General features: G+C 38.9%; 1 protein-coding gene and 2 long non-coding RNA genes across 6 annotated transcripts in view; 1 reads left to right on the top strand and 2 right to left on the bottom strand.

The window, feature by feature from the left end:
• Positions 1–22,504, top strand: part of LOC132633605 (uncharacterized) — a 37,245-nt gene that overhangs the window by 11,279 nt on the left and 3,462 nt on the right. For all 3 annotated transcript variants that reach the window (XM_060350138.1, XM_060350137.1, XM_060350139.1), the window contains exons 4-12: positions 2,857–2,950; positions 3,829–3,934; positions 4,029–4,099; positions 4,284–4,353; positions 4,753–4,815; positions 9,225–9,296; positions 9,388–9,489; positions 9,824–9,898; positions 21,626–21,742. In XM_060350138.1, coding sequence (XP_060206121.1) covers positions 2,857–2,950; positions 3,829–3,934; positions 4,029–4,099; positions 4,284–4,353; positions 4,753–4,815; positions 9,225–9,296; positions 9,388–9,489; positions 9,824–9,898; positions 21,626–21,742 — 770 coding nt within the window. The remainder of the gene's footprint in view (positions 1–2,856; positions 2,951–3,828; positions 3,935–4,028; positions 4,100–4,283; positions 4,354–4,752; positions 4,816–9,224; positions 9,297–9,387; positions 9,490–9,823; positions 9,899–21,625; positions 21,743–22,504) is intronic.
• Positions 5,359–8,803, bottom strand: LOC132633606 (uncharacterized). Its single transcript, XR_009579704.1, has 3 exons — positions 8,087–8,803; positions 7,120–7,186; positions 5,359–6,179 (listed from the first exon to the last, which is right to left on the bottom strand). It is a non-coding gene; the product is annotated as an uncharacterized LOC132633606 (long non-coding RNA).
• On the bottom strand, positions 15,778–21,363 carry LOC132633604 (uncharacterized). 2 transcript variants are annotated; one of them, XR_009579702.1, is made up of 4 exons: positions 20,019–21,350; positions 19,254–19,304; positions 18,279–18,407; positions 15,778–18,126 (listed from the first exon to the last, which is right to left on the bottom strand). It is a non-coding gene; the product is annotated as an uncharacterized LOC132633604 (long non-coding RNA). The 2 variants fall into 2 exon arrangements; XR_009579701.1 differs by having other exon boundaries at positions 18,279–19,304; positions 20,019–21,363.

The following is a 22,504-nucleotide window of genomic DNA, read 5'->3' as shown; positions in this document are numbered from 1 at the left end:
AATTAGTGAATTTAAAAGAAGTCTTAATGCATCATCATAGCTACCATGCCGAAAAAGGAAGACACAACGACATTAAGGATTATAGACTTATTATTTTTGTGGGAGGTATCTATGAGATAACATCTGAAACCCAACTAAAATGCTCTACATGTGTAATACACTTCTTAGTTAAGTCATTTTACCACAATTTTTTAGGTAGAGACAAATTAGTCTTCCTTTACCTATCGGTTTGGATCTTAAGGGCTCCACTAACATTTGTCGAGTTTTGTTCCACTAGTCTTTACATGGATCATTAGAAGGATAGAAATAGGAGAACTTTTGTAGAGAAAAGTTGTTGTGAAATTATAAAATCATTGAAGAGGAGAGCTTATGAGGAGAACTCTGGAATTTTCCCAGATAATTTTCTTTAGAGAAGACCAAACATATTCTTAAAAAGAGACAGAATATGTTGGGAGACAAGTCGTAGAGACGTATGCTCTCGGGAGGGAGGTAGTCGAGGGGTGAGCCCCTATAGCCCTTGTGAAGAATAATTGTAGTATTGTAGCCTAAGGACTCTCCTATTAATGAAATTTCTTTTCTAGAAATAAGTAGTATCTTTCCTTATCAAGAAAAAAAATAAAAAGAAAAAAGTAGTATCTTTGATTTTTTCTTCCTTTCATGTCCATGCTAGTTAAAGTAGGTCATTTGTGGCTCCGATGTTCTGGAAATTGTTTTTGAACCATAGGATGAATCCGGCTTGAAGAAACTTTTTTGCTCTACGAAACTAGCAACATAAAAGTAACAATAATTGGGGTTTTAATTGTGATCTATTGATCGAGTACACAACTGCTTGATGTGCTTCTGGCACTTGGTTGAATCTTCTGTAAATACCTTTTGAACCCTGAATGTGTTAATAGATTACTCTTTGGATTGGATCCAATTCTTTCATGTTGAAAACCTAATAAACTTTGCAATCAAGTATTCTGAAGTTTTTATTGCCTGTTGGGTTAGCAACGTTAATACTTTTGATGTTTTATGTACAAGAGCTCTGATATGTAGTGGTTTCGTAGTATTGTATGATCTATGTTTGTTTCTGTTTTTGATTGTCCCTTTCGAACTTATCTTTTGATTCCTTGCCTCGTCCCCCACTTGTCAAAATTATTTTAAATGATAGCTTATGTTCCAATTTCCTCTTCGCGCATTAACCCCGCTGCGAGACTCGTAAATCAGGACTATGTCATCCGCAAATAACATACACCATGGCACCTCACCTTGAATTTGCCGCGTCAATCCATCGATCACCAAGGAGAATAAAAATGGGCTAAGAGCTGATCCCTGATGCAGCCCCATCACCACTGGGAAGTGCTCTGAGTCTCCTCCTAAAGTCCTTACCCTGGTCTTGGCCCCATCATACATGTCCTTGATCGCCCTAATGTATGCCACAGGTACACCTCTAGCCACCAAGCATCTCCATAGAACCTCTCTCGGCACTTTGTCGTATGCCTTTTCTAGGTCGATGAATACCATGTGCAAGTCCCTCTTCCTCTCCCTATATTGCTCCACAAGTCTCCGTACAAGATGAATAGCTTCTTGAGTCTAAAGGGTTCAAGTTGAGTAGGACCAAGACAGAGTACTTGGAGTGCAAGTTCAGTGATATAGTACATGAGGCTAACGTGGAAGTGAAGATTGGCACCCAGGTCATACAGAAGAAAGATAGTTTCAAGTATCTTGGGTCTATTATACAAGGTAATGGGGAGATTGATGATGACGTCACACATCGTATTGGTGCAGGATGGATGAAATGGAGGCTTGCCTCCGGAGTGTTGTGTGACAAGAAGGTGCCACCGAAACTTAAAGGTAAGTTCTACAAAGTGGTGGTTAGACCAGTTATGTTGTATGGGGCGGAGTGTTGGCCAGTCAAGAAATCTCATGTTCAGAAGATGAAAGTGGCGGAAATGAGAATGCTGCGATGGATGTGTGGGCACACTAGGAGTGATAGGATTAGGAATGAAGTCATCCGAGACAAGGTTGGAATAGCCTCAGTGGAAGACAAGATGCGGGAAGCAAGGCTGAGATGGTTTGGGCATGTGATGCGAAGAGATGAAAATGCCCCGGTGCGGAGGTGCGAGAGGTTGGCCAGCGACGGTTTCAGAAGAGGTAGAGGTAGGCCGAAGAAGTATTGGGGGGAAGTGATTAGACAGGACATGGTGCATTTCCTGCTTACGGAGGACATGACCTTAGATAGGAGGGTATGGAGGACTCATATTAGGGTAGAAAGATAGTAGGTAGTCGCGTCTATCCTCCCTTAAGAGTAGTTATGTTGTTCTATAGTTTCTTGTCTCTTGATTTCTGCGAGTATCTGTTGGTTTATAATGACTTATTTACTTTCATTGTTTTCATTTTCATAGTTATCTATAGCAGTTAATTCTCCTTTTACCATGACTTTCTTGCTTTATTATTCCTTGCTTTCATATTGTTTTCGATACGCTTGATCATATCTAACCTTTTGTCTTTTCCTCTCTTTGTCTCCTCTCTTGAGCCGAGGGTCTTTCGGAAACAGCCGTCCTACCTTTCAAGGTGGGGGTTAGGTCTGCGTACACTCTACCCTCCCCAGACCCCACGTAGTGGGATTATACTGGGCTTGTTGTTGTTGTTGTTCCTCTTCGCGCATTCTTCTGGATTGTAAAGTTGATGCTTCTGGCTAAAATACTTCTGCTTTGGAGGCTTATTTCCAATTCAAAATGTGTGATCACGTACTTCTGTTATCATACTAAGTGGTCTCTTAAGTTTTTTGTTTTTTCTGTAATCTCTTGTTTAAAGTGAGGTCTGAGTAACAGATCTTGTTGCATATACAATGTAAGACTCATTTTCGTGCAGAAGCACCTCGTTTGAGCTCTACGAATGATGTCAGAAAGGCAAAAAGTGTGGGGTCAGATCTTCAGTTTGAGGAACGGTTGCAAGCAGTAAAAAGGTGCTACTACTATATAGAATGGTTTCTTTCCTGCTGTTTTTTTATATTTATGCTTATCTGCAGTAGCTATCTTCCTTATAAAAAGAATTCCTTATAAAAAGAATTTTAGATATATGATTCCAGTAAGTTGCCATTGTAAATTTTCTTATCGAGCCAATATTCTGTTCATATTGTATTGGAGTCCAAAATTTGATGACGCATCAAAGCAGCTGAAAGAGATGATTTTTCATCACTGTATGTGGTGCTCATTAGATTTCATGGACATGCAAGTAACCCTTGTATCTATTCTTCATCATATAATATTGTATGTGGATTGTCACAAATGAGATTCAAATTGAGACTTTCTCCCCACCCATCTGCACCGACCCAGGAAAAAGAGGAAGTAATACATACATAGACTAGGAGAGATTCTGTCAGCAGTGTTGGTCAATTCATCAGCTGGTAGTGGCCATCACTTCTCAATTACCTAGTATGAAAAATAATGTTGGACCTATTTGATCATGCTTACTAGAGGCGCCACCAACATTTTGCATTCCAAACAAGAGACTGAATGAATGATCACTAGTAACAAGTGCCACGATCAATTAATGGACCTCTGATTGCAAGGCTAATTGTGTGCAATTTCAACTTCTGAGTTTACGTTCTAGGCTATTTTGGGATATTTTTAGTTCTTGGATAAAGTAAGCTGCTTCGACATTGTAGGCATGTTAAATCTATGTTGTGCCAACTATCAAAGTCTAATTTCTTACTTCTTGGACTTCTTGTTGCCATCTTATGGGCTATGTGGCTAATTTTGTTGATGACATTATCCTTTTTTCTCTTTTCTTCTTCATCGATTAAAATATGTTTCAGTGACTTACATTTTCACTAACTGGCAGGTCAGCACTTCAGCAGAAAAAAGCAGAGGAAGAGAAAGCGTATGGAGCAATTGACTATGATGCTCCGGTTGAGTCCAGAAGTACTACAATCGGACTGGGTACCAAGGTAGTACTACAATTGAGCTGACGCATTCCCATATTGATCCAATTGAATTCATTTCTTCATATGGCCACTAATAGATTTATGCTGAATTAAATAGATTGGAGTTGGAGCAGCTGTGATTGTATTCGGACTTGTATTTGCACTTGGTGATTTTCTTCCCTCTGGAAGGTAGATTCTGATGCTGCCAACTATGCTGGCTATTTGCTATCAAGTAGTTCTCATCATTTGCATCCTGGTTTTCTTTTCTACTCAATCCAGAGGTTACAAAGTTTCATGATTTGTTTGTTGCTTATTTCTTTTCATTTTTTTCCTTTTTGTTTTTAATGTAATCCTAATGAGGCCATTGGTCCAGTGTTAGTCCCACTGAGGAGATTGCCCTGACTGATAAGAGAATTGCTGAAGATGAGAGAGCTAACCTCCTGGTAAATTGTTTTCTGTCACACTGAAATTAATTTTTTCTAGTGTGCAACTACAAGGAAGGAAAGACATATTTTTGAGTTCACTTGAAAGTTGCTGCAGAAAGAGGAGCCAATCCGTGTCATCTCTTTATCTAATGGGCTTTCATCTGTAGTTTTTCATTGCTAGTCAATAGGCCGGCCCAACTTTTCTCCGATATGAAAGTATGAAACAAGTCCATATGGAGTTAAATGAATATTTAGGATATAAACATGTGCCATTTTCTAGAAATTCTACATATAGAAGCTCTTTAGAAAGAAAAAAAAACTGTTAGCAATATGTTAAATTCACGCAATTTGTTATAGTTAAGTATTCATGGATGCCCTATATATTGTTGAATGTCATCAGATTTGATGCTTTTGCAGAAGACGCTTCAGCAATTTGAGGCAACACTGGCTTCATCACCAGAGGATCCCATCTCCCTTGAAGTGAGTTATCGTATATGATGTAATTTAAGATGTCTTTGTTTGTCTATGCTCACAGCTTCAGAATTTCTCTATTCTATCACCAAGATATAGCATATCTGCTTTAGTTTAGCCTCCTTGAGTTGCACATACTTATGCTCCAGCTCTAGAAGTTAATCTTTTTGCGTATGGAGGTGAAACCGTTTTGCAAGTTAAACATTTCTCACCCATCATTACCGTTGCTCTCTTTACTTTATGACTGAGATACGATAAGAAAAGCAAACATGTTAGCTTTTATCAAAGACTTTGGAACCTTTAGGTTAGTCCCCTTCGCTTGTAGACTGTGTGATTCATTGCCTCCAATTGTTTCTGCCAGGTTAGTTGATGAGCATCAACCCATTTTTTCTATAATGACGCCTTTTGGCTTGAATCAAGCAGACAATTTCCCATTTTGGCAACACTAAAGTTTTGACAACTTTTTTCTGGTGTGCAACTACTTTACTGGCCCTAACCTTCTTATTCCTTGCCTATCATGAAACCTTGTGGTGCCCCTTGTCCTCAACATCCCTGTGCATCATAGCTTCAATCCACACTGATGTCTTGTCCCAGTCAGCCTTGCCAAAAATTATGACAGTTGGGTGGGTATTTAGGTGAAAGGAGGCATTAAAATTCTTCTTTTTTTTTTTTTGGATAACCGTGGTGTCGGGCCAGCTTGGGCACACGTTGACTAATTTCACGGGGTACCTGCCGCCTCCTACTAACAAGAGGTACCGGGTAACTCTATCCACCAAGGCTAGGACAGATGGGAAGAAATCACCCAGTGTTTTTGTCTCTGCTGCAATTTGAACCTGAGACCCGATGGTTCTCAACCCACTTCATTTGTCACGACCCAACACCGTAGGCCGTGACTAGTGCCCGATCTGGGTACCCAAACCCATCTATCAAATGCATTCAAGTATATACCAGAAGCCGACGAGGCTATATTCTAAATTTAGACAATTCCCAGAAAAATTTCGGCAGAGTTTCCTCTGTTTTACAGACTATCCAAAATAACCCTGTACACAGCAAACACCAACAAAGGCCACACAGGGCTAGCAAAGTAACGTATAAACATATGCGGACCGGCCGCCTCGGCGTATGGGATCGCCCAAACAACATATACACCTATCCATACAGAAAGACCCTAACCCACAAACATGTCCACAGACCTCTAAACAGACCGACAGAATCATATGACGGGACAGGGCCCCGCTGTACCCATGAACGAATATATACAAATGCACTAATAAATATATATACCAAAAGTATAAGCTCCGGAAAGAGAGGAGCACTCCGAATAGCAGAAAGGGTGTCCTAAACAGGTGGATCACCAGGCTGTGCGTCCGTACCTGCAGGCATGAAACGCAGCCCCCGGAGAAGGGGGTCAGTACGAAATATGTACTGAGTATGCAAAGCAGAAGGTACAGAAATAAATCTGAACAATAATCGAATCAGATATATAGAAAATAATACATATCAAAAAAAATATCAAAATGTTTATTTCCAAAGTATAAATTATGCATAGGGCACAGGAAAATGTGGCCGCCCGCCTGTCGATGGCGCCACAACACAACATAACACCAGAAAGTTTCAAATCTCCGAATCCCCGTCACACATCACAACACAGCATAACGCCAAACACAGCATAACGCCAAACATAAGTGGAACCCGGCCCTCGAGCGAGGAGCACGGTGAACCATAATCACAGCATAACACCGGAATGTATCACAAAGCGCACGACAACAGAACCGGCCCGGGAACCGGTGAACGATATCACAGTAGGCACGAGCGGAGTAGTGAGGAATCATATGCATAAAATCATTATTATAAATCTGAAGGATAAGTAAAATAGTCATATTCGAAATCGGAATAATAATTATCACTTTTTGTTTCAAAGTTGTCGAATTTCAAAAAGGGCGTCGCGGGACCCACGGACGAGTATAGACCCCAACTGGGCCCGCCTATGAAAAACATACTCATTTTATATCATACAAACTCCTACGAAAATTTCAAAGCAATCCGAGCTTTTCTGAGGAAATTATGGGCGTTTGAAGTTTTGGAATCGCTAAAGAATGAACTTTAAAACAAAAATCAGCTTTCATGTAATCTTTACAAATTATGGATTCCAAGAACATAAGGATCAATGTTTTGCCATGACAAGGCAAGGATGCCAAAGAACAAATGCGATTCATAAACATGCTCGGATTGTGAGAATAGAGTTTCCTCGAGGCTTATATCATAGCCTATTTTAACTAAGGCATGCCGAAGAAGGAAGATTACTTTACATACCTCAAACGCTCTCCAATACGATCCAAACTCAAGCTAAATCCAACCTATGATTCGGGCTGCCCACGATCTATAAACAAGCCATAAAATGCCAAACATTAGCTAAAGACTCTTTGGGCATTAAATTCCAATTTCGCCCTAAATTCTACAGAAATTTGGGCAGCATTTCCCCTGTAAATAGGCTACCCTGAGAATTTAACTCGGCCGTATCAATCAACAACAACAACAACAACCAAACTAACAACATTAATAATCAATCCGAAAGGTAATACAACAATAATAGCTCTCTTTTCCATCATTCATCAACTTTCATAAATTCAATTCGACGACTTACCTTCAAGCCAAAATCGACGCTTATACGCTCACATACTAACCCGAACCCATACCAAAAACATTTCAAGACATTCTAAGCAATTTATACAATTTTTCCAACAATCCATAAATTTTCCCCGGCTACCCGAAACAGCCCCTAACCGAGACAGCCCCCCCTAACTTTTTCTTCATTTCCAAATCATGGTTCGTATCTACAATTTACATTCTAACAATGCTATTTTCATCAATACACAATTTACATTAAATGTACAATAACCTCCAAAAACAGTCCACACATTAACAACATCATTTTGAGTCAACAAACATTCATTTCCAACATAAGATTCATAGCGACGGCGATTAAAACATTAAGCGACGTTCATTCGTTCATCGTCATATAATGTGACCCATTTCAATCAACACTATATATACACATATATGGATGATTTTCAATTGTTCTTCACCTTACAATGATCCTAATCAACTAACTAAACATTAATTCATAATTTCAATCACAACACAACAACACCCATCACACGCCCAACCCTCTTACATATGGCATCCACTTCACCATTCTTTATTTCATGATTTTCAACCATAATAAGATACTACAACATGAATAGAACCTTCATAACACAAAAACAAGATCAAATCTTACCTTTTTCTCTTCAACTTTTAATAGGCTAGGGTTTTCCAATCTCTTGAATGAAGGACTTGATCACCCCAACAATGCTTCCAAGTTACTTAGGGACCTCTAATTAGTGGTTTAACACCAAGAAATTAATTTTTGGAGAGCTAAAAATGGAAGTGAATTTTCAGGGCTGTTGGCCGAGAGCCTTCAATGGAGGGTCTTCAACTTTCTTTTTGTTCAAGTGTGGTGAATGAAGCAAATGAAGTGAAATAAAATTGTGGTCATCTTTTAATACTTAAATGAATTGTACACTTGCCCCTTGGCCCACACTAATGTGTTGTCCCAATTAAAATTGAACACCATTTGTGTGGGCCAACCATGGAAATTGTGGATGATTTTTATCTTCCAATTTTTATCACTTTTGGTCCCGAATTTTTTTCCTAATTGTTCCATACCAATAAATTCATGCACAACTTATATCTCAAAATAAAATCGAAGGTCAAGAATCCCGACTTTGTATCCCAAAATAATTTTGTCCTTAGCTTATCATAAATAAATACGGATTATTCCACTGTACAAAAATACGGGTTCTAACATCATTGACCACTAGGCCACACACTTGGGTGCAGAGGCATCAAAATTCAGTAAGTTCTTGTTCCGGAAAAGCCCATACTGAATTTGTTAAGGTCTCAGGAATTGTTTGCTGAAAAGGTGTGTCAGACCTTGAGGTTCATAATAGAGGAGTACCTTATAAGCTTGAGTATCAAATTGTAGATTATATGGGTTATGTCAAATTGGTTTCCTGAAGTCCAGAAGTTTAATTATTAGCTATCTTGTGGAAGTCGAACAGAGAAATTCTCTATGGGGCTGATGGAGATAATGGTGAATTTCGGACTACAAGGCTGATAATTTTAAAAATTGTGGGTATTTCTTCATAGTATTGGCTTTGGTTAAATTCCTCAGGAAAAAATGTTCTTTTGTGCTTCTTAGGAGATGTAAGAAAACAAATGCTCATAGTGGCCTGTGTCAATTATAAAGATTTTCCTTTATAATTTTATGTGAGAATTCTTGTTTGACAATTTCCTTTTTGATGTCATACAGTGAAAAACCACCTCCTCTTAATTTTCACGCTGCAACAATGCAAGTTTTCTTAAATGGTTTGCAGGGAGCTGCTGTGACCTTAGCAGAACTGGGGGAGTACAATCGAGCCTCTTCCCTTCTTGAGGATTTGATTAAGGTTTTCTTTTGGCTGATGATTTTTTTTTGTTTATCAAGAGATTGTTCTATGTCAATATGAATATCACGAGATCACCTGTTTGCAAATGCAGAAAAAACCAAGTGACCCTGATGTTTACCGTTTGCTTGGAGAAGTCAAATATGGACTGAAGGATTACGAAGGAAGTGCTGCTGCTTTTAGGATGTCTGCCATGGTCAGTAGCTTATATGCTGGATAATATGCCTATTCAGGATACTTTGTTACTTTAAATGGCTATTGTTGTTTATGGTGTGTACTCTTTTGAAACCTCATATTCTTCATTCTTTTGTAGCTTGCTTGTGTCGATGTATGCTTACGTGAAAATAGTTTAGCAAGGAATCTAAGCATGTACCTACCTGAAAGTTCTGTCATTTATATATATCGGTTTTGTCATGTTAGTTTACTCCCACAAACAAAATGTTTATTAGACATTCTTTACCCCTTCTTTTTAGACCAAGTTTCCGCATCACTTACACAAACTTGAATAACCTGTTTGGATGCTCTTACAGGTGTCCAGAACAATTGATTTTGAAGTTCTACGTGGCCTTACAAATGCACTGATTGCTGCGAAGAAGCCAGATGAGGTTGGTTGGTCAATCTGCTGTTTCCTCTTTGTTAATTGTTTCATTGCCTGCACTACAAGACAGGAAATGATTCTCAATTTCTTTGTTCCAGTTAATCACTTTTTTGACAGCTTAAGATTTTGTGAGATCTGATAAACAACAACATACACAGTATAATCCCACAACTTACCCCTACGTTGTGATGGGTAGAGAGGCTGTTTCCGATAGACCCCCAGCTCAAAAATAGAGATAAAAAAGCAGCAGTAATAATAAGCAGTAATAGCAGCAAGATAATAAGATAACGGAGTGAATGAAACAATCAGGTAGTGCTATGAATCTATACTAATGTCAAGGACTTTAGACCTATTAGTCTAGTGGGAAGCATCTACAAGATCCTTTCTAAGGTGCTTTCTAATAGTCTCAAAAAGGTCCTAGACGATACAGTTTCTTCTTCGCAGAATGCTTTTGTGGAAGGCAGACAAATTCTTGATGCATCTCTGGTGGCTAATGAAGTGGTTGACTCGAGGAGAAAACTAGGGGATCCCAGGGATTTTGTGGAAATTGGACCTTGAGAAAGCTTATGACCATGTAAACTGGGAGTTCCTTGATTACATTATGATGACAATGGGTTTTGGTGCTAGGTGGAGGAAGTGGATCAAATTTTGTATCTCAACCGTAAGATTCTCGGTACTTGTGAATCGCAGCCCATGTGGTTTCTTCGGGAGCTCGCGAGGAGTGAGACAGGGTGATCCTTTGTCCTCTATGTTGTTCATACTGGTAATGGAAGCTTTGTGCAGAATGATGGACAGAGCTGTGGTGGGAGATTTTTTGAGGGGTTTTTTTTGCAGCATTCGGTGGACATGGTGAGGGTATCTCATCTGTTGTTTGCAGACTACACTTTAGTATTTTGTGATGCCAACAGAGAGCAGGTGAACCACTTGAGACAGGTTTTGATTTGGTTTCAAGTGGTATCAGGTCTAAAAATCAACCTCAGAAAGTGTGAGATCATACCAGTGGGCGAGGTGGAGAACATTGAGTCTTTAGCACAGGTGTTGAACTGCAAGGTTGGGGCTCTACCTACTACCTATTTCGGTTTACCACTCGGTGCATCTAATAAAGACCAAGCAGCTTGGAATCCGCTAATCGAGAGGGTTGAAAAGAGGCTAGCAGGTTGGCAGAAGAGGTATTGATCCAAATGGGGTAAGGAAGTGCTTATTAAGAGTTCGCTTTCGAGCATTCCTACCTACTTCATGTCACCTTTACAAGCTCCGGTTAGTGTTATCGGAAAATTAGAAAAGCTTCAAAGGGACTTTATCTAGGATGGTCCAAGAGGGGAGAAGAAGTTCAACAAGTGTTGGGGAGGGCTTGGTGTCAAATATTAGTGTCTTCAACAAGGCTTTACTGAGGAAGTGGTTATGGAGATTCAGGGTAGAAGGGAATGCTTGTTGGAGAGAGGTGACGGCGGAGAAGCATGGGGTTCTGGAAGGGGCGTGGGGGCCGAAAGACATTTCCATTCCCTACAGGTGTGGTATATGGAGGAACATTTTAAAAGGATGGGAAGAGTTTAATGAGCATTTCTTTTAGGCTGGGTGATGTGAGTAGGGCGGGTTTTTGGGGTCATAGGTGGTGTGGAGAAAACATCTTGAGAGTCACATTTCCTAATATGTATAATATCTCTAGTCAAAAGAAAATGCTAGTCCATCGGGTATGGAGTATGCAAGGGGGAGAAGTTCTTTGGGAGTTGAGGTTTAGGAGGAATCTGCAAGAGTGGGAGGTTGTAGAATTTCAAAATTTGACCGAATTGCTTCACCAACAAAAAGTTGATATGGATACTGTTGATGTATGGAGATGGGGGACAGGAGATAATGGTGTTTTTTCAGTGAAATCCTTTTATGAGAAGCTCCTATCTAGGGAGGAATAGACTTTTCCACATGATTCGATATGGATCCCCAGGGTATCTCGAAAAGTTTGATTCTTCACTCGGTTAGCTGTGAGAGAGGTAATATTGACGGCAGAGAATTTGAGGAAGAGAAAGACCACTTGTGTCAGTTGGTGTTTCATGTGTAAAGAGACTGGAGAAAACGTTAATCACCTTCTACTACATTGTCGGTTAGCATCTTCTTTGTGGGGGGAAATTCTGAGATGGTTTGGAGTTGAGTGGGTGATGCCAGCCGCCGGGCACTGTGAAAGACTCAATGGTCTGCTGGGCCCTTAGAAGACGGAAAAGAAGAAGCAGAGAATGGGATGTTGCTCCCTTGGCACTCATGTGGACCATATGGAGAGAGAGAAATAGGAGAGCTTTTGAGGGCAAAGAGAAAGATTTTGTTTTTTTGAGAAATAGTCTTTTTGCTCTTATTTCTTTTTGGTGCAGCCATGAGGTTCCCATAGGTTTAGAGGTTGGGTGGCTGTGAGGTTCTCTACCTTTTGGTATACTTCTTGTAGACGAGCTCTTTTTCTGCCCTATTTATATGAAAATTATTAAAAAAAAAATGAATCTACGCATAAGCAAACATAACAAAGATACTAATTGTCACGACCCAACCCCGTGGGCCGCGACTAGTGCCCTATTTGGACACCCAAAACGGACTTACGTACCAGATCTACATATCAAAATTCATTCAAACTTAACATACGTCATTTTAAGCAAATGCTGAAAACAAATATCATCTTAAGCGGTCGCCCGTACAGAAACATCATATCCAAATCCAATAGATTGGCGGAATACACATCGCTAGATATATACACATATACAGACAAATGGGCCGTTTTGGCCATAATAGTAAACGGGGCCGCATTAAGACGCCGATCATAATCACAAACGAACAAACATGACCCATGACCCACATATATGACTACAGGCCTCTACAAACCATGACAGAAACATATGACGGGACAGGGCCCCGCCGTACCCAAATAGTCATATATACAGAATATGTATAACAGAGGATATGTACCAAAAGTATGAGCTCCGGATCAAAAGGAGTAATCCAAGTGGCAGAATATATATCCTATACTGGAGGATCGCCAAAACGAACGTCCGTACCTGCGGGCATGAAACGCAGCCCCCGAGGAAAGGGGGTCAGTACGAAATATGTACTGAGTATGCAAAGCATGAAATACAGAAATCCGAGTCATAACCGAAGTGGGGAGTACAGAATATGGATACAGAATGAGTATATCAAAATCTGTGCAGAAGACATACATATATATCATGCAAATAAAAATCATGCATAAGGCTCAGGAACTTGGCCGCCACTCCGACGCTGGCGCCACAACACATCATACTCCAGAAGGTTTCATATCTCCGTACAATCCCCGAACATATCGTATCGTCGTAACGTATCACAACGCCAGAACATATCATATGTCATATCACATCATAACGCCGTATATAAGCGGTACCCGGCCCTATAGCGAGGTCTCGGGAACCGTAACACATCATACTGCCGAATATTACATAGTGCGCACGATCACAAAACCGGCCCGGAATCCGGCGAACGACATCATAGTTATAGGCACGAGCGGAGTAGTGCGGAAACCATATGCATACACATAAATAAATTCCAAGACTCGACGAATAAATATATATATTGATAGCAGAAGGCTCAAAGTAAGTATAGAGTCCATCGGAATCATTATACAAAAGTTGCGAGCTTTTAAATTACAAAACTTTCGAAAACACTTCATAGGTCATTTTCTTGAAAATTAAGTATCATTTATTTTTAAGAAGCTTTCAAACAACCTTATAGAGTACTTCAAACGGAGCCTTAAAATCATATGCACATCTCTAGAATATACATATCCAAACTTAGGCCACATCAAATATTTTTCAAATCATATCCGAAAACGTATTAACTAATACTTCAAACATCATAGGTATGTGACAAGTCATATGGAATAGTTTGTGGAAATCAAAGACATAGGCCATCCTAGTGGCTCTAGGAGTAGAATTTTTCTTTGGAGCATACATATATGTCATTTATTTATTTCATAAAGGCCATGCCAAAAAAGAAAGAACGATAAGCTTTACATACCTCGATCGCTCACTACTAAATCTCGATCACTCGCCAAACAAATCCCAACTCAAGTCTCGGGCTCTCCAATATCTACAATTATATTATCAATTACCCAAAAATTAGCTACAAGTACTTAGGAGTTTAATTCTAATTAGTATTTGTCTACCGAAATTTTGGCAGAACATCCCCGAGAATTAAACTCGGCCAAATTCATCAACAACCAAACCAATAACATCAAAAACCAATTTAAAATGCATTCCAACACTAGTAACCTTCCTTTCAACATGATTCATCGACATTCAATTCAACTACGAATTTTTCAAGCCAATATCGACACTTACACATTCATTACCAATTCAAGATCATTCAAAAGCATTTCAAGGCATTTCATACCATTCTATAAAATATACAAAAATCCCACCAAGACTAGAATTCATCCGAAATCTCCAACTTTCGACACAACATTCACAACACATTTTTCATCTTCCAATTTCATCAACAACAACCGAAATTTGCACTTTAACAATTCCATTCTCATAATTACATAATCTATAATAACATCACATACTTTCCGACAACAACTTAACAACAAATTTTTCATGCCAACTAGAACTAGAATTCTTCCATTTGCATTAAAAGGCCATTACAACACAATTAACATAGTAAATAAATTTTTTGATCATCCCTCTCCATTTACCCATTTTCGGCCACACACCCACATACCCATAACACAAAATTCTCATACTTTACATTCACTTCCATATACTACAACATATATATAAAATTCTTCCAAGATAAAAAGAGTAGAATTCTTACCTTTTTCAAGAATTTCCACTTGATAAAAAAAGTACTTTCTTGCCTCCAAATTTGTATCACATTGAAGAGGGTTTCAAACTTAATAGGAATTCTAGAAGGCAAAAAGATTTCTTCTTCTCCTTTTTTTTTTGAGTTGGCCGAATGGCCTTTGTTGGTCTCTCTCTCTCCTTTGTTTTGTTCTTGAAACTTCTAATGATGAATGAAGAATTGTGGCCTTTTGTTGCTACTTATTAGGCTTGGATTTTTATGGCACTTGGGCTTGGCCCATTTTTCTCCTCCATAACCGGCCAACACCAATTTTGGGCCTCAATTTCTTTCATTTTTTTTTCTAGCCCAATTCATTTAGGGGCTTATTTTGTAATTCCCGAAACTATTTTCCGAAATTCTAATTTTTGCCCTTAGCCTTCCTCGATATTTCCACATCAACATTTCATGGACAACACACATATTTTAAATAAGGATCAAATTATGGCCTTATTTCTTACAAGTCAAAAATTATTTCGAATTTTCCGAACATGTGAAAATGCGGGATATAACACTAATACTCCAGTATGGAAAAGAAATCCGTGCGGCAACCTACTAACCCTCTACCCTGATACTTGATCTCCACACCCTTCTATCAAGGGTTATGTCCTTAGTAAGGTGAAGCTGCGGCATATCCTGCCTAATCACCTCTCCCCAAGACTTCTTAGGCCTACCTCTCCCTCTCCTCAGACCCACCACTGCCAACCTCTCATACCTCCTCATTGGAGCATCTGCGCATCTCCTTTGCACGTGTCCGAACCATCTCAACCTCCCTTCTCGCATCTTGTCCACCATGGGAGCCACTCCTTGTCCGGAATCAATTCATTCCTAATCTTATCTCTTATGGTATGTCCACACATCCATCTCAGCATCCTCTTTTCTGCTACCTTCATCTTCACCACTCTGTAGAACTTGCCTTTAAGTCTTAATGACACTTTCTTATCATACAAAACGCCGGAAGCGAGCCTCCATTTCATCCATCCCCCTCCAATACGAAATACTCCCTCCGTTTCAATTTATGTGAACCTATTTGACTGGCACAGAGTTTAAGAAAGTAGAGAAGACTTTTAAAACTTGTGGTGTTAAATGAGTCACATATATTTTGTGTGGCTATAAATCATTGAATAAAGGTAAACTGTTTCCAAATATGGTAAGAGGTCATTCTTTTTGACACAGACTAATAAGGAAATAGGTTCACATAAATTGAAATGAAGGGAGTATGAAAATATGAAAATGTTGTATTTGTTGGAACTGAAGCAGAAAAGGGTATCCATATTTACCATTGTGACCACAGTTCAAAAGTAGAAAAGTTGAGTCCTAGGAGTATGGACAAGTGAATATTATGCACTGAGGTTGAGTAAACACTGTCAAAATGTGTTAACCTCATTTGTATTCAAGATACTATGTGAATATGTGCCTAAATTTATTATACTTGAATAATGAAAATCTTATAAAATATTCTGTAGAATGTTGTAGGTAATTCTTGAATTATAGAGTATGTGATTACCTTATTAGCACTATCTAGCACATTATACATAGTCTAGGACTATATAAGGAGCACCTCTTGTATAGTGCTACTCAAGTCAATGAGATCCGAGTAGGCAGAGACTCTAGATTCGAGTCTCACTGTCATCCATTATCAAAAACATTCCACGTGTTTCGCTGATTAAAAAGAAACAGGCCTGCATGTAAAGATGTGTTGAAGATAAGATATAATCAAATAAATAAAGGTGTGTTCTCTTTTATAATTTAAGTCTTTAGATAAGATGGTCATATAATTCAACATTCACGTGGTATCCGAACCTCTACGATCTTAGTAGAGGCCCGCCTCTACGATCCTAGTAGAGGTCCAAATAGCTTACGCTACTAGCAGATAGTATCAGCCAATATATGCTGCTCACAGGGCCAAAGTTTTCTTCTTTTTGCTTCCTTTTTTGGACCCAAAGCTCCTCTCTCCATGAATTGGTGCCCCGTCTCTTCGGTCAACCATTCAAGCCCAACCTACATTTTATATACTAAACCTTGAATTTCTTGTAAGTGTTCTACCAATTCCAGTCACGCTTTTATACATAGTTAAGACTCCAATATAACAAGCACCTGTTGTTCATCAATTCAATTAGATGCTTTCTATTTTCACAACACATGTCGACGGTTCCGCGGCAACTCCGCTCCGAGTGTTTAGTTATACGTATTGAATTGTGTGACCATCTCATCTAAAAGTTTAAGTTGTCTGGGAGAGCACATTTCTATTAACTTACTATCTTCAAGAAACCCCCGCACTTGTGGGCTTGTTTTGTTTTTCATTAGCCAAGTACGTGAAAATTATTTTTGATAATGGGTGTCGGTGAGACTTAAACCGAGGATCTTTGTCTGCTCTAGTACCATATTGAATTGTGTGACCATCTCATTTAAAAGCTTAAGTCATCAGAGAACATATTTTTATTTAATTATATCTTCAACAATATGTCTGCTTTCTCAAGAGATGCTTTAACAAACTTGAAGTAATGGAATGGAATAGTTTTGATAACCATTGAGGGCCATGGGGATTATGTCTGGTTAAATAAGCAATCCTATTTAGTAGATGCCATATCCTGTCAAATATACCATATTGGTACAATGACTTATTTTGCAATCACTAAGAACCTTTTCTTTAATAAGTTAATAAATTCCATTAAAAGAGGGCAAAACACGCCCGTATACAAGAGGAACCACATGAGTGCACCAGAAATCAATAAGGGAAAAGAGGCTACTCCTCAAGTGAACAAGATCTTTATCTACACCATCAAAAGCTCTCCTGTTCCTCTTCCAAACAATTCACATGAGTGCTAGAGTGGCAACATACCATGCCCTTCATCTTCGTTTCTGTCTTCTGAAAGCCCAACTAAACATAGTTTCTTTCACGGTGCCCGGCATCACCCACTCAAGACCAAACGACCTCAATGATTCCAACCACAGATAAGATGTTGTCCGACAATGTAATAAGAGGTTATTCATGTCACACCCTAATCTTACTAGGGTGTGATGGGCACCCGACCCCACATTCGGAGCCGAGCGAACCCACTGACTCTTATTACAAACATAATCTCTCAGACTCTTAATCAGACAAAAATTGACACATACAGCAAATGTTTTTGGAAATACTCTTTTGTAGTTTACAATTGACAGAATCTGTAATCACATGGAATTTACTTCAAAATACAGAATGACATATCGGCTGATGGAGCCGCTCACAAAACTGACAGTCAGAACCCACGACTCTGTCTGCAAAGTCTCTAACAGCTAACCAGAACACATAGCATACACACTTTGACTCGGCAGCACTCCAGGAGCAAATGGAGCTTGCCAACGCCGCTGGAATATCTTCTATAATAGCCTGTACTCCTCTGGGTGTACCTGCGCGGCATGAAACGCAGCCCCCGAAGAACAGGGGGGTCAGTACGAAATATGTACTGAGTATGTAAGGCATAAGGTACAATAAACAGAAACGTAGTCTGAACAAAGGATACAGAATATAAATGCAACAACCGGAGTATCAAAATGCTTACTCATAAACATGGGCGATGCATAACAGAAAATATGCCATATCCGGCCCCATTATGGGACTCGGTGAATAGAACGTGGTCGCCCCCGACACTGGCGCCACAACACATCATACTCCAGAGTAGGGAATAGCTCTGTAACATATCATATCATATCAGAATGTGCACACATCATAACATATCAGATGGCCATATCATATCATATCATATCAGAGTGTGTACATGGCACAACATACTCCACAACCCATGTACATATATACCTTCCCCCTCATATCGAGGCACGGCGAACAATGCAGTGGAATACGCGTGATAACATATCCTGGCCCGGGCTCAGTGTGGGAAACATTGAGGCATCCACGAACGGAGTAGTGAGAAACTAAATGCAATATAAAATGTAAAACATTTACAGAGACCCGATAGAACAATCAAACGACAAATCATGAAAAAGGGTCCGGACGATAGACATAGCACATACCTTTTAAAGGTCACGGAGGATTTTATCAAAACAGAACTTCTGGAATCCTTTGTACGTGTCAAAATGTATTATAGGCTCAATGGAATAGTTAAATAACCATCGTTTAGTAGTCGAAACAATAGTCAAAATTTTTCTTAAAAATGTCACTCGAAAATAGGTTTCATAGAACAATATGGACAGAGTTCGGGAACAGTGGGCCCACCTCGGGTCAAACCAAGGTGGAGTACATAAATTACGAACCTTAGGCTCTATGGAGTCGTTTGCAAAAAAGTTTCGGGGCATTCCGATTTTTCTTGTGAAAGTTATGAAAGTTTAATCATGTAAGATTCTTTTAGGAGTAAAAGATGTTCAAACATTTTTCCAACAAAACATAATTCAATTACATTGAATGAAAAAGGGGCAAAACTAGGCTCGGATTTTAAGGAATAGAGATACCCCCGAGGCTTGTATCATAACCTATCATAACTAGGACATGCCAAAGAAAGGAAAGGTAGGGCCTTACATACCGTATGTGCCTTTTACGCTCGTCCAAACTCAAATCCCGTTTCCTTCAAAATCTACATTTGGTCACATTTACCAAATATTAATTATAAAGCTTTAGGAATTCAATCTTAAGTAATACTTTTCTACGAAAATTTGGGCAGCATCTCCCCTATACATACAACATCCCCGAGATTTTAACTCGGCCAATTCCCCAACAACAAATCCGAGAATGGAACTCGGCCATATTATCAACAATAATACTAATAATCATGCCTTCCAACTTCAACAATTAATTCAAAATACATTCCAACATTAGTAGCTCCTTTACATAATTCAATAACATTTCCTTTATATTCAATTCATATTTGTTCACATATTCAAATACTAATCCAAAACCATTCAACAATAGTCAAGAACACTTCAACAATCCATTAATTCCATATTCCACCCAAAATTCCCACATATGCAACAAAACCATCACAACATATTTTCTTCTTACAAATTCATAATCAACAACAACAATCCACACACTGTCCAAATTACTCAACCAACCAACTTGTAATACGACGTTTTAATAATTTTATTTCCGTAAAGAAGCTGAAATTAATACCAATAGTATCAATAACAACACCCTCCACATCATATAACATAAATATATGTATCTTTACCCAAAATTCTCTTCAATCCTCAATCCATAATTCAACAACATCAACACAACAACTAAAATTCTATTCTTGCAAATATTCCTTAATTAAAGTTGATAAAGAGAGAAATTTAATGATTCATACCTTATTTTTTTATGAAAGTAGCAAAATCTTCATCCTTTGCTTATTCCCAAACTACTCCGACACACAAATTTAATCATCATCGCGTCTACGCGTTGTCCTGACTCCGATTAGTATTTCGTAGTTTGAATATTTGCTCAAAATCCTCAATCTTGAGGTAGATATGCTTTCTTTTTGGTTGCTGATTTTTCTGGAATGTTTGGGACTTTTTTTTGTGCTGAAAAATGAGGTTTTGAGCCCCTTTTATATTCAGTTGGGGCGGCGTCACTGTAGCTACAGTACCGTAGCTACAGTACTGTAGCAGTACTGTAGCGTCCTGTTTCTGCGTCGACAGTTCAGTTTGTAACGTCCATAATTCTCTACTCCGATATCCTATCGACGAACGGGTTATTTCATTAAAAACTAGACTCGACGAACTACATTTTAGGCTTTTGTTTCACCTTAAAACCCCATATATACTATGAGATATGCACCTCCAAAGTTGATAAAAAAATTCGCCCAGCATTTCTCAAATTTTCGTCGAACTTATTATTATTATTATTTTATTTTTTTGATCTCGAAATACTCCAAAACTCTCCATATATGATATTTATCATTCATTATACTATTAATGGCTATGTTCTCGTGTTTCAAAATAGTCTTTCCCGATTATGACTTACGAGATCGTAATTCGTCCGTTTTTCTTTGTTGTTACATATTTCCCATGGCTTGTACCTCCCCAAACGTCAGGCGACGTCTTCGACACTCCATCACTATGGTGATGTACATGTCATGATCGTGCTCCGAAAATACGGGGTGTAACAATTCACTTCTTCCCCTGAGTGTTTACACATGAAGCACCAATGAACATAAGTAATCTTCCTCTTTAAATTCTCCGCCGTCAAAATCACCCCTCACAGCTACCCAAGTGAAAAAATGAGTTTTTCTCGGTACCCTAGGGATCCATACTGAAATATGTGGAAAGACTGGCTCCTCCCTAACCAGAAGCTTCTCATATAGGACTTAACAGAAAACAGAACGTCTTCCTTCGTCCCTCATCTCCATACATCATGACTGTCCTGTGAAATTTTTTGATTGCGAATAAAATCAAGCAAAAGCTGAAATCTTCCACCTCCCATCTTGCAAGTTCCTCCTAAATCTCAAACCCCGCTATACACTGGATTGGCATCTCCTTTTGGCATGAAATTTTGTAGAGATGCGGAAATGTGATCTCAAAGTCTTCTTCCACACCACCTATGTCCCCAGAAACTCACCCTTACCGCCATCACCCACCCTGAATATAATGTTAAGAGCCTTGATAGCATTCGTCCATGCCAGCAAAGTCCAAACAGGATTGATATATCTGTAATGTCGGTATCCCTTGAATTGGTTCATAGTTGGACAGCTTTATGACATAAAAGGTGATAACACCATTGTGCCAGATGATCTTCTTGTATCGAGTCACTCTATCATTCAATCATGTCGCAGATTGCAAAGCACCTTCTGCAGGCATGATAAGAAAACGGCAATTTATCTTGTTCGTTGCTATAATGACATAATTAATCTGAATTCCTTTAATGTTCATTTTTAGTATGTGGACTTGATATGGACTTGGTATCTTACCTTTTTAGGCTGTTCAAATGCTTTTGGCATCACGCAAAAGTCTGAAAGAAGAGAAAACTATTGGTAGCAATGATGGAACCTTGAACAGTGCAGTGAAATCAAAGTCAGAGGTAGACCCAATTCAAGTAAGTTCCTATTTCATAGCATGTCAGTTCTGATACTCCCTCAGTCCTGATTTGTTTGGCACAATTATTATTTGGAGAGTAAACAATTTTTTCAAACATTTATTAAATATTCGTAACTTTAAATAGTTGTAATTAGTAGTAATTTTTATTTGGTGTAAACATGTAAATTTTATCTCAAAATATAGATTTTCTTTGAAACTTAGATGAGTAGACCCTTTTACACTGAACCTTGGAGGAAATAGCTGTTAGGTTGTATCGTTTTTTTTTTTTTTTTTTAAGAGAAACTGGTACAGCATTTAGGATATACTGGAGACCTCCAAAAAGAAAGAGAGAAAGGTAAAAGAAAGCTAGTTACAGAGCTCCTAGAAATTCTACAAGTTGATCTACTTATTCTCTACATTGTTCTTTACCCCAAAAATAAAAAGATACAATACAATTCCGTTTCACTTTCTAAACAGAATTGGACCTATCTTCAAAACATCTATCAGTCCTTTCCTTCCATAACGACCATCAAATACAGGAAGGGATAATCCTCCACCACTTCTTCTGGCTCTTACGTCTCCACCCCACACCCCCTACCCGCCCCATCCCAAACCCCCCTCGTTCACACCCAACAACTCAGTAAATCTGAGGTATGTTCTGGCATGGATTTGCCAAATCTGAGCTGTGAATCTACAATGGAGAAACAGATGACTGTTTGGTTCCCCTATTTCACTGCACAGGCAGCATCTAGAGACTACAGGTAGTCCCCTTCTGGTAGCC

The sequence above is a fragment of the Lycium barbarum genome, chromosome 3, assembly GCF_019175385.1.
Source record: "Lycium barbarum isolate Lr01 chromosome 3, ASM1917538v2, whole genome shotgun sequence".
Lineage (NCBI taxonomy): Eukaryota > Viridiplantae > Streptophyta > Magnoliopsida > Solanales > Solanaceae > Lycium > Lycium barbarum.
The sequence above is the reverse complement of the archived record's forward strand: the minus strand, read 5'-3'. Positions and strand labels throughout refer to the sequence as shown.